At 41.7% G+C, this 15,918-nt stretch overlaps 1 protein-coding gene across 1 annotated transcript; it reads left to right on the forward strand.

Annotated features, from left to right (window-relative positions):
• The first annotated feature begins 698 nt into the window (after nucleotides 1-698).
• On the forward strand, nucleotides 699-15,529 carry LOC108873305 (uncharacterized). Its single transcript, XM_051070992.1, is given in 27 exon segments — nucleotides 699-1,028; nucleotides 2,827-2,970; nucleotides 3,089-3,234; nucleotides 3,450-3,603; nucleotides 3,986-4,251; nucleotides 4,253-5,515; nucleotides 6,124-6,285; nucleotides 6,391-6,489; nucleotides 7,047-7,305; nucleotides 7,469-7,531; nucleotides 8,073-8,194; nucleotides 8,309-8,446; nucleotides 8,742-8,849; nucleotides 9,019-9,160; nucleotides 9,880-10,434; nucleotides 10,567-10,611; nucleotides 10,787-10,866; nucleotides 11,015-11,127; nucleotides 11,233-11,416; nucleotides 12,049-12,133; nucleotides 12,399-12,544; nucleotides 12,966-13,056; nucleotides 13,243-13,391; nucleotides 13,530-13,615; nucleotides 13,984-14,053; nucleotides 14,161-14,282; nucleotides 14,434-15,529. Coding segments are annotated over 26 exon segments (5,007 nt in total). The 5' UTR covers nucleotides 699-1,028; nucleotides 2,827-2,843; the 3' UTR covers nucleotides 14,666-15,529.
• The last annotated feature ends 389 nt before the right edge of the window (nucleotides 15,530-15,918 follow it).

Consider the following 15,918-nt stretch of genomic DNA (forward strand, 5'->3'; position numbering starts at 1 on the left):
CTATTCCATAAAAAACCACATTACGTTCTGATCTGAGTGAAAAAGGCAGCCCCTGAAGTGAGGACAGTGTTTTGAGCTGAAATGTTGGGGGAATTTGGACAATTCAACAGAAATGGAGGAAATGTCCAAAACATTTCCAAAGAAGAGTCATCCAGATTTCAGACTGTTGGTTTCAGAAGAATGTTACTGCCATCAAGGCTGAAAAAATGATGTCCCAATAATCAAGATTTCTGTTTTGTCCTTCTTTAGATTGATAAATAAGAAATAGTGACTCATTTTAAATCCATTTTCAAAATGGTCAATATGGTTTTTAAATACAACTTGTTTACAGTGGTTGAGGTATAGAGTACAGAGAAGTGTCTTGGTACAAGTTGAGAATTTGGGGTTCAAATGACAGAATTAGACATAAATCAATTTTATGGTACACTAATCTTCACCATGACTGCTATCTATCAGCCCCCCAGCTATCCTGTTGTATTTACATTTCAGGGTCTTGTACTGTTCACTTTTTTCACTAAATCGTGTTAAACCGTTAATAGTGTCGCTGAAGACAGGACCGGGCGTTTATCTTTAGTTAAACCAAAAACATAACATTTCATTCGGTTTCCTTTTTTGATTACATTGTCCATATTTAAGATACAGTACATTAAAACGTCGTAAATATGGAGACACAAACGTCTTAATGTTTAACCCAACCAATAGTTAACATGTCGGCTAGCGGCTACAGAATGGCGTCAGCGAGCGTTAGCTACAGAAGCTAACCAGGAAGTTATTAGAAATCGTTGATTGCCGGAAAAGCATAAACGTTTGTTGTCATATGAAGTTATTTTTTGACCACTGTTGGACTAACGTACCCATAATAGCAATTTCGTTATATTTTTAACCATTTATATATTGTCACGTTGCCAATAACTCGTTTAAAAAATAGAGAACAGCGGAACGGTAGCCTATCCTGGGCTGGTGGGTGGGTTTACGGGGCGTAGTGGGTCTGGAATCTTTAAATATCCATAAGGGACGGAACGGAGAGGGTGAGTAGAGGGCTGAGTTTTCCCAGTCACGCTTTAAACGTGTTTTTCCAAAGATACAGTCTTAACATTAACTCATAATTGTTCACAAGACACACCGTTTGTTAACGCACCCGTCGCGTCTACGCACTTTGTTCGCTGTGTTGTAGTTACGTTGCGTTCGCGTAAGTTTTAGCTAGCGCGATGTAGCCACGCTGGCTAACGTGTTGCCTCGACGATAGTATTATCGATTACAAGTCCAGTTAACCTTGTTTCCAAATTATAAACACTTGGCTAATTCGCGTTGACTTAAAATGAGCTACCTAGCAAATGTCTGCCTTTGATTTAACTTTTGGTTGAGTTTTATGAACAGTTAATGCCACTGATTTTTGCAGATTGACTTGGGCGTTTACGCAGTTACGTCGCTTGCAGCAAACAGTTTTGTCGATTAAGTTTCAAAGTGTGGTCGAAGTTTAATTCAGAGCATTGTGTGCGTCGTTTTGCGCAAATTATGTCACGTGGCTATTCCGCTTTAACTTTCGAGACTAGCACGTGGTTAGGGGAGTGTTGGACTCCCGGTTAACTGTGTGTGTGGAGTTATTGAGACAGCGCACCGTCCCATCGCTTGCTGGTATCATTTCCATCATGGCTTCTCTTTCGGCCGGTACAGCCAGTAGAATTTGTTAACAGCTGATCTGAGCTCGGATTCTGCTTCGTCGCCATTCGTGTGGCGCAGGTATATAATCTGATCCAGTATCAGTTGCCGGGACAACATCTGAGTCCCAGAACGCCTCCGTATTGTTTCCATTGATTCTATTGGTCAGAATGTTACCCGCCCTAACGTGATTGGTGTAGAGACAGCACTCTGGCTACGTTGTACACAGATGGTTGCGTTCGCGTTCACACAGCGAGTTACAAACGAAAATTGCAAATAAAATTACGTTCGTTTACTTGGGGTAATTTGGAAACGCAGTACGCAGATGATTCAATTTTCACACTTAGTTTGAACAGATGTTGTGTTAGAAGGCAAGGCAAACATTCAGTGTCAACTACAAGCGAAGAGTAGCAGTTGCTACATTGGTCATTTGTAAACATTGTGGGCAGAAATGAGTTTAGTTGCATTATTAACCTAAGGAAAACCTAAGTTATCTGGCTGTCAACTTCAGGGAGTCAAGTATATTTGAGGTAGAGTTTCATGGTATTAGTTTGCATATCATTCATTGAAACGGGAATGAACGACACTTTCACATCGTCTGAACGCATCATTTAATCGCGGGAAAAGCCCAAGATAGTCATCTTCATGAACGTGTATAAGAGGTAGTAAACAACGCATGTAACACATCTGTAGCCGTGTCTTGAAAGATTATTGACTACACCATGGGCTATTATGTTCCTAGAAATTGGCAATGTTACAAGTCTACAGAACAGTAGTCTAGTAATGATACTTTGAAAAGTATAAATAGAGTCAGTTGTTTTAAGACAGATTCATGGCTAGGTCTGATTTCAGTGGTGTTTTTCATTGGCACTCAGTCCATGACAAGTTGCCTTTTCAACATGCTGGGAAAGAAAGGGAGGAGTACAATTTTTGAAAATGCACAATGTGTTTCATTTGTGCTAAGTGCTTCTGCATTTTATTCCACTGTATTGTGACAAGTTTGAGGAATGTGAGTTATAAAGCCAAACTTGTTGCTTTATTTATCACTAGATCAGTGTTTTGGTTATCTGACTCATATATATATACATACATACATATATATATATATATATATATATATATATATATATATATATGTGTGTGTGTGTGTATTTGGTGTTTTTGCAGGCCCATCCCTTTCGGAGATGGCGATGAATGTAGCTGTGAATGTAGATCTGAAAGCAGGGCATTCATATTACTGCTTTGAGCTGCTGGCTTGGCTCAATGAAACATTACAGACAGGCTTCACCAAGGTGGAGCAGGTATGCACAGGTAAGTCAGTATGTGTGTTTCTTTTCTGAGTGCAATAATTTCAGACAAATCCCACTATAACTCTTCATACTATGCTGCTGCCTTTGTTAAAAATTAGTGTATTTGTATGAATATCCAGGTGCAGCCTATTGCCAGCTGATGGACTGCTTATTTCCAGGATCTCTGGACCTTTCCAGGATCCGGTTCCAAAGCAACCAAACAGTGGACTATATACACAACTACAGTTTATTGCATTCTGCATTCAGAAAAGTTGGAGTGGTGCAAGTAAGTACGTTTATATAAATGGGAGCATATATCAGGCAGCCTAATAAATCAGCCCATTATTAACTCATTGCAGATATTTTATTAGCTTATATGTTTTCTGATAAGAAGAGTTTTTTTTAGTGAAAGTGTTTTTATGTCTGTTTGCTCTTTCCACACCAGCAAATAGAAACACACATGCTTGGTATTTGTGACATTTCTTTCTTTCCTCTCTCCAGCACATCCCCACTGCGGCGTTGATGAAGGGGAACCCTAAACAGGCTTTGGCTTTCCTGCAGTGGTTTAAGCTGTTTTTTGATAAGAACAACAGCGGCAGGGAGTATCATGCCTTAGAGGCCAGAGGGGGACAGAGTATGGCTCCTGCTGACACAGGTAGGAGCAATGTGCATCTGCAGATAAACCACAGTACTGTCACACAGATACACCACATAGCAAAGATGTGATTGAGACAGATCACAGCTGTTTGTCATAACACCAAAACTGTAAAATTAGTTTTGTTTTAGGTGTCAATCTTAAAAAAAAAAAAAAAGTAAAATCCACACCTCTTGCACACCAAATATTATGCAAGCATTTTAGCTCTTTCTGCTGTCTCGATGTATCCAATTAAAGTGATCATAAACATGTAACAGAGATCAGTGTCTGACTGACAAGAGGACTTTACTTTAACATAGATATGAAAATAGCAATAATACATATTTCTTGTCTGTGATAGTGTTCATGTGCATTTAAAATGCTCAGTGTCTTTTTATTCCAGTTACAGATGGCCTTTCCTCCCAGACCCCTCCTCAGAAACTGGAGATTATTGTGAAGATGGGGGGTAAAACAGTGGAAGAACCGAGGAAAGAGAGAGAGACTGTGAACAGGGATGAAGATGTGATAATAATGATATCTGATGATGAGGATGATGTGGTGGATGTGACAAAGGAGCGGAAAACAGAGACAATGGAGATAACAGTGAAAGAAAATTGTGCACAAGAACAGGAGATAAAGAGAGTAGAGCAAACAGGGGCAGCAGTGGACAAGGGAAGCCAAGCATGGCAGTCATACTTTATTGCGCTTCTTCAGAAAATACTGTTGTGAAGATGTGGATGCAGACTCGGCCCTCAGTATACATAATGATATTTCTGGCTCTTTAGTTTCTTACATCCAGAACCCATCCCATCAAAAAGACATCATCCAGGCCTGCTCACACACACCATACTGCCTCTACCTGTACAGGGGCGTAGATCTGGGTGGAGGACAGAGCACAAGCGTCGTCCTGATTGGCTACTTTGACCAGAACTCAGGGGTCAGTGTGGTGAGGCTGCTGCACACTCTGCAGATGAGTGCTGATGCACATACCTCGGCGGACATGGACATGGACAGTTTGACAGTCACACACACAGCAGAGTCTGATGCACACCTTCTGATTGAGACACTGAAGAAAACTGGCCTTTCTCTGTCCAACCTCGCTGTGTTTTACTGTAATGCTCCACACCCAGAGGGGAGCAAGGTGTTTGTTTCCCAGCTCCAGGCTTTCAACCCAAGGTTAGTGTCGCTTTGCGGCCTCCGTGAGATGGCAGGAAGAGCCTGCCAGAGTGGACTCCTTGCTTCTTTTAGTGGTGTGGTTGACCTGGTCAGAGACATCCACCAACACTACTCCACCTCCCCCTCTGTCAATGACAGTCTGAAAATGCTATTTGCCGGTGACTCTTATAACCCCTCCCATCCTATCTCTGCACAGTGTTTATTTATTATCAGTAGTGTGCAGAAGATGGTCAGCAGTTGGAGGGATTTAGTGGATTATTTTAAGTCACTGAGGCAAACAGAAGATGCTGACCGGATCAGAACCCAGCTGATGGATTATAAAGTTAAACTGCACTTCCTCTTCCTCTCCCACATGTTGGAGCCCCTTCGAGCTCTTCAAGAACTGCAGGACTACAACACAGCAGAAGTGACTGTGGAGCTTCAGCTGACCTCCATGTTGATTCACAATTTTGCAGCCAACATCTTCCGTCCCTCCGTCGCAGAGCGATTTGTCAGGAGACGAGACCTGCATCTCCTCCACAAGATGAACGAGCTGCTCCCAGCGACAGAGGTGAACATCGGTCCCAGTGCCAGAGACTTCCTGTGGGCCACCGCTGTCGTGGATCTTGGGGAACAGGAGAGGAGCGACTTCCAGAAGAGTGCAGTGGCTTTCCACAAAGCAGCACTGCAGAGTTTGGTGCAGAGTGTTCCTGAGCAACTTGGAGATGTGGCACTGAGGAATATCGCCACCGTGCTTAAACGTCCTAAAGATCTCAATGTAAGGAGATTTATTTTTCTTCTTTATTTGAGACCTAATGCATCCAGCAGTAGCTTAGCATTTACTGAACCAACATTAGTCAGATTTTAGTGTAAAAATGATAGTGGGGTTACAGTAGGATGTGAGCTGCTTTGAATCCAAACGTAATGGTCTATATTTCTGTGTCCCGCAGCAAGTAACAGACAGAGATGTCAGCCTAAAGCTTTGCTTTTTGTATGGATGAAATAAACAGTAAATGATGTGTTAGTCTGTGAGCTAAACAGGTGCTGGTTGGCAGATTTTGTTACCATTTGACAGAGCCAGGCTATCCATTTCCACTCTATGTGCTAAGCTAAGCTAACTGTCCATATTTAATAGCCAGGTAGAAATCTTAATCTCATCTTACTATCTATTTATCATCATCCTGTCAGTTGGAGGCGTGTCCCGCTTTAAAGGGCTTATCATGTTTACATTACAATATAAATATTTCAGGGGAAAATACTCCCCCACTGGTTATGTACAGTTTGTATGTAACAATTTTAAATCAGTCCCTAATGTTATGCTCAACTAGACCTAATTTCCCTGTCAGTCTGTACATTGCTGATGGTGATATCTGTGTTTCTCCTCAGGATAATCAGTTGACCACAAATGTGCTGTCAGAACTGGGGGTTCAGCTGGGTCTGTGTGATGCTGGGTCTCTAGAAGCACAACAGCTGACTAATGACTACCTCAGCTTCACTAAGACATTGAATGAGGAACAGAGCAGAACAGACGGTCATTGTTGGGCAAAGGTGAAGTGACTGGATCACAGTTATTGAATGAAGTGTGTAACTGTCTTGTTACTGTGATGAATACCTGCCTTAACTGGGAAATCCATATCCCTGTCGTCTCGACAGGTGTTGCGTGGCATGAGGCCGCACTCTACTCTGCATAGACTCCTCCTGACCCTCCTGGCTCTGCCGCGGTCTCTGTGCAGGACACAGGTGTTTGCTAAGGTGAGGGAAGGTGTGCATTTTAAAGGCTTACTAGATGTGAACAGCACTGATATGTCACAGAGAGGTGCAGTGAAGGAACTTGATCAATATAGTGATATAGGTACAAAAACAAGTAAAAGACAGATTCCAAGAAATAGACAGTTAAAAACAGGCTGGACCTCTGCAGCTGCTGTGGCACAGTAGACAGTGGAAACAGACCTGCATATGTGCAGGGACGCTAACGAGGGAATTGGGAACAGGTGTGGAGGTGGGCAGGAAAATGATTGCGAATTGGGCCCCATCCAAAACCAGCCTGCTGATGCAGATTCACTATTTAAGGGTTCGACTTATACTCATAAATGATCAAACTTGTGTGTTTTTGTGAGGGACAGATAATACAAATTTAATGACTAGCCATAGAGGAGTTTAAGTGAAATATCTCAACCACTACTGGATGGATTTCCATGAAAAATTTCTGCACACATTCATGTCCTCCTCACAGTAAATTGTAATCACTTGCTAAGAAGGCGAACATGTTTGAGATCTAAGTTTGTCTGATTGCTCCTGTCATAAGGTGATTCAACAGCACCCAGGCTCTTCTTGCTAGCAAGGAAACCACCAGAGCCACACCTAAACCACACAGGTGGGCAGGAAGACCCCACATCCGCAGAAGGAAACTACCTGTGAGGCGAGCTTATGGTGGCAAGAAGAAAGAAGAGGAGGATGGAGAGAGTTCGTCAGAGGATGGTGATTGTTTTGTGTCCAAACCCAGTCGACACATCTCTCCCAAACGTTACGTCGGTATAGAGGACTCAGACTACACAGATAATTCCTCTGGTAAGACTTTCAGGTGTACACTTGTTGTTTCTGTAGCAGCTTCAGCTACATAAAAATTAGTTTATTGCGCTTCACTAATGAAAAAATCATTGCGATGCCAAGAGCAATACTAAATGTTTTCATTAATAATAACCAATATGACTGTGTGTTCTGTTTTTCTCAGATGTGGTTGATATCACAGAAGAGTCCAGAATATCTCGGACCAACAGACTAATTAAGTCAGAAAGTAAGAAATGTGCAGTATTGTTAATAGTCAAGTAAAAGAACGAGACACGGTTTTATTTTTGTTTTGATGTTTTGATAAATGATTTACACTCATTGTAGTTGTGAACAACACTGTACAACGCAGTCCTCTTTACGACAGGACTCAGAGACCTGCTGCTTTTTAATAAGCCGGTGATACAGTCTCACACAATACTTGAGAATTGGGCTTTGTAGGAAAAGTTCACACCTGATTAGAATTAGCACAATCATGACAAGACCAGGTGTTCACATTACAGTTAATTTAAAGGATAATACTGCTGAAATGAAAACAAATAGACGGCATCAAAGTGCATCCACTAAAGTGCTTGTTAACAGCCCATTGGATTACACTGCAGCAGCTGTTCTCACTGCCTGGGTACACCACAGATATTTGTCCCTATAAATGATTTATACCCAAAAACATGAACTCAAGCTGAGTCTTTATACAGCGTCTGTATAAAGAAATACTCAAAATTCAGAAAGTGCAGTAGTAGATTCAGTTGTTCATTGTCACTGTTTTGCAGCTCAGGGAAGTCCACAGGTACAGTCTGTAGTCATCTGGGGCAGCAATGATGATGATGACGAGGATGACACGGTTTCGCCAAGCACGCCGTCCAACTCCGCTGGATTGCAAGTGAAGTCTGCGGTAAGGTTATTCAGATTAGCTTAATTTGTAGTAGTGATAGCTTTACACACTATTAGAGCTGCAGTAAATTGCTTATGCTTTAACATGTTTTGTATGTGTGTGTGTGTTGTACAGGATTCAGAGGGGGAGCTGGTCTGGGGTAGGGTGGAGGGCTTTTCTCCTTGGCCAGCCATCATTGTACCCTGTACAGGAAAGAATCAGATTCCAGGGAAGAGGATAGTGGATTGGTACGGACAGAGAATGTGCTCTCAGGTGGGTCAGACATGATGAATGATGTGGAACGTATGCAGAAATTCAGGAGAATCTGATTTTATACAATATGGTACATCATCGTGTACATAAATGCTTCCTCTACACAGTGACAGTACAGTAATATGCTGTAATATTGCCACAGTTACCTTGTACCCTGGAATATATCGTGCTTGTTTAGCTAAGCCTTCACACATTTCTGTCCATGTTTCTTCCCTGCTGAATGTTCACTATATTCTTGTGTTTATTCTTATATCTAGTTCAGTTCTCTTCACTGATTTCTTGGCTCTGATTCCAGGTCAGATTGCAGGATATGAAACCATTTGCTGACTTTGCCCAGTACTTCTGCACCAACTCCTTCGCCACCTTTGCCACCTACCAAGAAGCCATTTTCTTGTCGCTGGAGGTCTGTGTGTCCTTCTGTATATTTTGTGCTATAAATAAACCAGGATTAAAAGAGAAGTGCCATTCTGTTCTGCTGACCTCAGATAAAATCTGTTTCTGCCCCTGAAAGTGTTCAGATGTGTTTTTCATATTTGTCCACCTGCTTACATATTTCTGTTCTTGTTTAACAGGAGGCAGCACTTCGTTGTCAGAAACAGTTTTCTGCGTCTCTTGAGGACAGAGATGAGCTGCTGAAGCAGATGTTAGACTGGGCCTTAGGAGGCTTCCAACCCACTGGGCCAGACGGACTGAAACCAACAGCCTCCAGAAACGGTACGAACATCTGATTGAGAGCTTGAACATTATCCTTACTAATAAACAGATCACAGACTAGAGAGATCGTATTACTCACACAACCCATGAGAAATTAAGGCGCTGCGGTCCACATTTTTCCCCTGGAGCCTCTCGGTAAGAGCAGAAGAGTGACTGCTGCTCTGTGAACAAGTCTGATACTACCATCATTCAAATTCTAATAGAATTAATGAGGAATATTTGTTGAAGTCCAGACATCACCTCTGGGTTTAGCCTTTGTTCCACTTGATTTAATAACTTATTTAGAGTTTCTTGAGTATATATTACAGCACTTGCTGTCATTCATGACATATGGAGTGAACTGTTCAACACACTATTGAGCAAGGTTATGTTTCTGTTCACAGATTCCCAACTTTCAGCTCAAGCTCACAGTCAGTTTTTAAACACAACTGTGCATGCAAACTGCTGCAGACAAAATAGAGTTTAAACACAGGAAGTGAGCATGCATGCACAGTCAGCCCTTCACAGATGAAGCACAAGTTAAAAAGAAGCCAGATAATAATCAGCAGCCTGAAAGTAAAAGAGAAACAGCAACACAGACTAGCGATTTAAAAGAGACAGTAAATGCTCTGACACAGACATGTAGGTGCATACTATTAACAGAACTCCACTGATTGTAACTGTCTTACACTGTTTTGTAAAATATGTGATTGTCACATACATGACTGCCCTCTGTCCAGGTGTTATTAAAACAAGCAACAGGCCGAAGGTGCAGAAGAAGCTCTTCCTGAAAGCGCCCTCTTCTCCTCACTCCAACTCCTCCACCCCTGTGAGCAGCAAGAGCAGTGTCAGTGCTGAGATGAAGGAAGTGACCGTCTCCTTGAGCAGACTGTCGTCCAACTCCATAGAGAAGTCTTCCCACAAAGGTGGAGATGGAAAAACTGCATGGGAAGGAGGTTTTGATTTTGTGGGGAAAAGCCCCAAAGGAGCCGTGAAGGAGAAGGGATCCAGAGGAGGGTGGTCAGCTGAGAAACAAGGGAAGCGAGGATGGGATGGAGAGAAAGACGACTGGGGAGGAGGATGGGAGAAAGTGAAAGGAGGATGGGGTAGAGGAAGGGGTAGGGGAGGATGGAAAGGAGGGAAAGGTCAGAGGAAGAAAAGCGGTCTGATGGATGGGTTTGATGATGACATGTCACCAGACTTTGTGCTGCACAAAAAGAGGACCGTCACCAAAACCTACAACAAGGTCAACGTGTCGAGCAGCACATACACCCAACCAGACCAGAGACTCAGAGGTACAGAGCACTGAACATTTTTATTGTACAACTGTTTTACTATACTGTCTTTCACCATCTGTTTAGATAATTTATTAATATGATTTTTATTCATTTTCATTCACTCATCATTGATGGTTTCTGCTCTCGCAGAGGAGACCATTTGTAGAATCATGGACAGGAAACTGGACATTGAAGGTGAGGGTTCAGCCATGTTGTATGTTTTTAACTGTACATTAGTTTCTGCATAACAAATTCATTTTGTACTGCTAAAAGATGAATCAGTAGATTGTAGCTAATTTCACATATTCAGTCACACGTGTTTCTCACTTGTTTCCTCCTATTTGTATTGTTCTTTGTGTTGTGTTTGCAGGCTTCTGTTTGTGTTGTGGAACTGAAAACGTCGAGATATCCCACCCTCTGTTTAAAGGCAGCCTCTGCTTGAAGTGTAAAGTAAGGAACTTATTCCCATATCTAGTTAACAGACAAAATCATGCACTTCAGAGCATTTAGATGTTGCTGAGACACACGTGATCAATAAGTTTCCTGAACTATTAAATTTCCCTAACCGCTGGCGGTGATGTTGTCTGTGTCCCTGTAGGATAACTTTACTGAGACTCTGTATCGTTATGATGAAGATGGATATCAGTCCTACTGCACCATCTGCTGCTATGGACTGGAGGTCATACTGTGTGGCAATGATAGTTGCTGCAGGTTCGTCTGTTCATCTCTCTTTTCATCTTCTATCAAAAAACAGGTAGAGGCTGTACTTCATGTAATCTTTTTACCTCCCCTCTCCTCTTTCCTCTCCCTCTGCAGGTCTTTCTGTGATGACTGCCTGAACATCCTCGTCGGTCCAGGGACGTTTGATGCACTGACACAGGTGGACCCGTGGATCTGCTACCTGTGTCAGCCTCACCGGCCTCACGGTGCTCTGGTTCCCAGGGAGGACTGGAGCATTCGAGTCCAGGAGCTTTTCGCCAACAACAGCGCCATGGAGTTTGTGAGTGATCAACATATCGTGACCATTTTTATATCTGTGCAAACTCACCTGAACTCTGAATATATTCAAATATTTTCATTGGATTATAGATTTAAGTGTTGCACTCCATAAATAACTGTGTGAATATTAATTATTTACATTGCAACGACAGGACATTCTGTGTATGGTTTACATTCTTAGTGATAAACAGGGTTAGTTGAATTAGGAAAAAAACAATCCAAATGATTTTCCAATTACTTTGTCACAAAACATCAGAAAATAGTGAAATATATTCAATTTGAAATTAACTGATTAATCAACTAATCGTCTCAGCTCTAATCTGTTTTATCAGGTAGGACTTCATGACTTAAAATTCAAGCCTTGGTACCTGGACTATTACAGCTCATGTCTTTGCTTGCGATCTTTGGTTTTGTAGATTAACCTATGAATGCACCTTGGGTTTGAATGCATTCTGACTTCTTGAGTAGTTTATGTAAAATATACTAATTGAAGTATATGTCCATATATTCAAATATTGTGCAGTACTTCAAAGGATCTTAAATCACATGGAATTTCCTTTTTCCCAGAAACAAAGTTTTCCATTAATGAGGAATCACACTGACTCAGTCACATCTTTGTTTTTTCTTTTGTAGGAGCCTCACCGTGTCTACCCGTCCATCCCTGCCAACCTGCGCAGACCGGTTCGAGTTCTCTCACTGTTTGATGGCATAGCAACAGGTGAGTACACAGACCTGGACCAGAGATACAGAACCTGAAATGTTCAGAAGAGGAAGAGGACAATGATGATAGAAACTCACAGATGAGTTGTGCAAATTAATTTGATGTAAAATTAGCATTTTATATCAAATGTCCCACATTAGTCAGTGGTCTCACTCCTACTACTTACTTTTCTGTTTTTGTAAATTGTACATTCTAGTTATGATCATACTTTATATTTGTCTAAAAATGTGTTACAGTATGAATGGTGTGTGTGTTTTTTCAGGCTACCTGGTGCTGAAGGAACTTGGCTTCAAAGTTGAGACATACGTTGCCTCTGAGATTTGTGAGGACTCGATTGCCGTGGCTGCTGTCAACCATGATGGGAAGATCATCCATGTTGGTGACACACGTCTCATCACCCACGATCACGTATGTTCACACACTCTTGTTTTTTCTTTACCCCATTCGTTTACATCCTTACACACAGTTAATAATGTTAATATTCAGACAGTACACACACGTTTCTCTGTTTGAAATTGTGCTTTTGGCTCATGAGACCCACTTGAACTGTTTGTTTTTATGTGAAGTGTTTTGTATTTTTGAGCCATTAGAAGACGCTATATACACTTAGCAGTCAGATTATTAGGTACACCTAGCTGAAACTGCGACAACCCTTTGACAAATCCTGAAAATGTTAGAGGTCAACTTGATGATCAACTGAACATACTAATCTTCATGAAGTGAGACTGCTTTAGCTGGGTGTTCCTAATAAACTGACATCTGAGCAGTGATGTACCTGAATGACAGTTACCTGAATAGTGAATTAAACCTGCTCTTTGTTGTTCTCCAGATCAAGGAGTGGGGTCCGTTTGATCTGCTGATCGGTGGCAGCCCCTGTAACGACCTCTCCATCGTCAACCCGCTCAGAAAAGGCCTCTATGGTGCGTAGCTTTATTACACCATTTTAAAAAAATCAATAATATCCTTGATTTCAACTGGTGTCTGCAGTGCTTCGGTCATATTGATAATTTTATGCAGATGCTGGATATTAGTGTTTGAAGACAGTATAAAAGTATTAAAAGGACAGAGGCCTCTTCTGTGCTGTAATTCACTCCTCTCTCCTGCAGAGGGCACCGGCAGACTCTTCTTTGAGTACTATCGCATCCTTCAGCTGCTGAAGCCTAAAGAGGGAGACCCCAGGCCGTTCTTCTGGCTGTTTGAGAACGTGGTCTTCATGAACACACACGATAAAGTCAACATCTGCCGCTTCCTCGAGGTTTGTCCAGTTCAGCTTCATTTGGTTCCTTCATCACTGTCTTTGCTCTGCGCTTTTCATTTTTAACTAACATGCTCTGGACTCAGAGAGAGGGACTGGCAGAGACCTGACTGTTACTTTTATCTGATTCTTGGACAGTGCAACCCGGTGCTGGTGGATGCAGTCAAAGTCAGCCCGGCCCACAGAGCTCGTTACTTCTGGGGAAACATCCCAGGCATGAGCAGGTCAGACACAGTTAATCATAAATTATCAGCTTTCAGTTACTGAAAACTAATGTCTGTTTCTGATGCTGTTTGTTTTGAATCAAGGAGACAGTGGGCCACTGTGCACAGACTTGTTAAATCCCCCCACCTCTCTTTGTGTCTTTTTGTGTTCATTTTTATGCTCATTCGCTGTCTCCTTGCATCTCTTTTTAGTAGTTTTGCATCTGTTTCTAATAGTTTTGCGTTTCTTTTTAGCCATTTTATTTTTACTCATTTTGTGCGGAGTCATGCTTGTTTTGTCTCCTGACCTCTGTCTTTTATTTAACTTGTGTTGTTTTAGAAACGCAATATGAATAAAGTTTGCTTGTTTGCTGCTTATCTCCCATTAGGCCCATCATAGCCTCCCAGAATGACAAGCTGAATCTCCAGGACTGTTTGGAGATTGGTAGAGAGGCCAGGGTCAGTGACTGAACCTGCTGCTTCACTTTTATTCTGTCTGTCTAATTATATATCTTAACAGTACTGATTAAGATGTTAACTACTGATGCTTGTTGTTTTTGCTCCAGGTCACTAAGGTGAGGACGATCACCACCAATCCTAACTCTCTGAAGCAGGGCAAAGATGTGTCTCTGCTGCCCGTCCTCCAGAACGGCAAAGAAGACATCCTCTGGATCACTGAACTAGAAAAGTAGGCATCAGGATACCAGTGTCTAGTGTGGGCAAGCAGTATTTCTCTAAGAAGAAAGAGTCTGCATTTTTCTTTATTCACCAGTTAACAAGTTTAAATCATGTAGTTTTTAAGCTAACATGTGCCTTCTCCTTCCTTCCTTCCTCACCAGAATCTTTGGTTTCCCCAAACATTACACTGACGTGAGGAACATGAACCGGCAGCAGAGGCAGAAGGTGCTGGGGAAGGCGTGGAGCGTGCCGGTCATCCGTCACCTCTTCGCTCCCCTCAAAGACTATTTTGCCTGTGAGGAGCTTTTAACCACATCATCGACCACCTCCACGTCTAACTCCTCCACCTCCCTGTCCTCCCCTGCCTCTCCAGAACTGCAGCAGCTGAGATAGGGGGGGCTGATTATGTTTTATGTGTGTGTGCAGAGGGTTTTTCCCTCCATATGGGATAAAGGAACTAGACGGAGCATAAATAGTCTCTCCAGTCAGTTGTTTTCAGCTCACAGACAAGCTTTTGTGGATCACTGCCGCTGGGCCATTTTGTCCGCTGTGCCCTCAAGTCACACATGTAGTCTCTGTGCTTATCAGTCACTTCAGCCGCCAAAGCCACTCTTTGTCTTGGACAGAAAATGGCAGATTGTGCTCCCTCCAGTTCTTGGCTTAACACTTTTTCTCCCATATGCTCAGTGACTGTCAGCGGCCTTAGCCAGCAACAACGTTGTTCAGCACTGGGAAATTATTCAACATAATACCTCCAATTTTTGAAGACTGTGAACCCAATATTGAATGTTTATATTTTATACTTTTTTATGATGAATAATCATAGACCACTGAGGCACATGTCCTGACTGATTCTTGTATAAAATGCTAATGCAGGGTGCTGTGACCTGTCCTGACCGATGATTGTATCATGAACATGGGTTTTGAGAACTGTTTTTAGGTGGGTGGGGGATGTAAGTTATCTGTCCAGTATTTTTGCACATAACACAAGGGGAATATATGCAGAGGTATGAAGGTATGAATGACAGCGTCTGTCATGAGCATCCTCCCTGTACTGGACCAGACACTCTTGTTAACTGAGAGTTTGTTTTTTACATGTGTAAATGTTTAACCATAATGGTGCTGTGTGTGTAAGCCATTCAATCTGTTGTTAATGCATATTGTATATTTGGGTAATTAATTGCATGGAGATAAGGAGTTTTTACTTGAGATTATTGACAAAACCAATAGGAGAAATATTAATTAAAACAAATTTCAGAATGATTCAGGGAGTGGCGTCTGTATTTCACTTGTTAATGTCAGTGTCGATTAAGAAATCAGCTGACATCTTGCCAACACATGAGAATTACAAGATACATAATACATCAAATCTCGTTTTAATTTAATGCAACTTAATTTAGTTTTTTTTCTTTTTTGATTTTCTAGTTCTCGTTGCGTTTTTGTTTTAGTTTATCGAATGTTATTTAATTTCTCGCCATGGTCACATTTTTACTTTGATTTATTTTCCCTCCATCGTCACGTTTTTATTTTATTTATTATTTATATTGTATTCTGTTTTCTTGCCATCATCATATTTAATTTAATTTAATCTTTTCGTTTTATTTTAAATCATTTTATTTTTTCGCCGTCGTCACATTTAGGCGTTA

Source organism: Lates calcarifer, linkage group LG6, assembly GCF_001640805.2.
Source record: "Lates calcarifer isolate ASB-BC8 linkage group LG6, TLL_Latcal_v3, whole genome shotgun sequence".
NCBI classification, from domain to species: domain Eukaryota; kingdom Metazoa; phylum Chordata; class Actinopteri; family Centropomidae; genus Lates; species Lates calcarifer.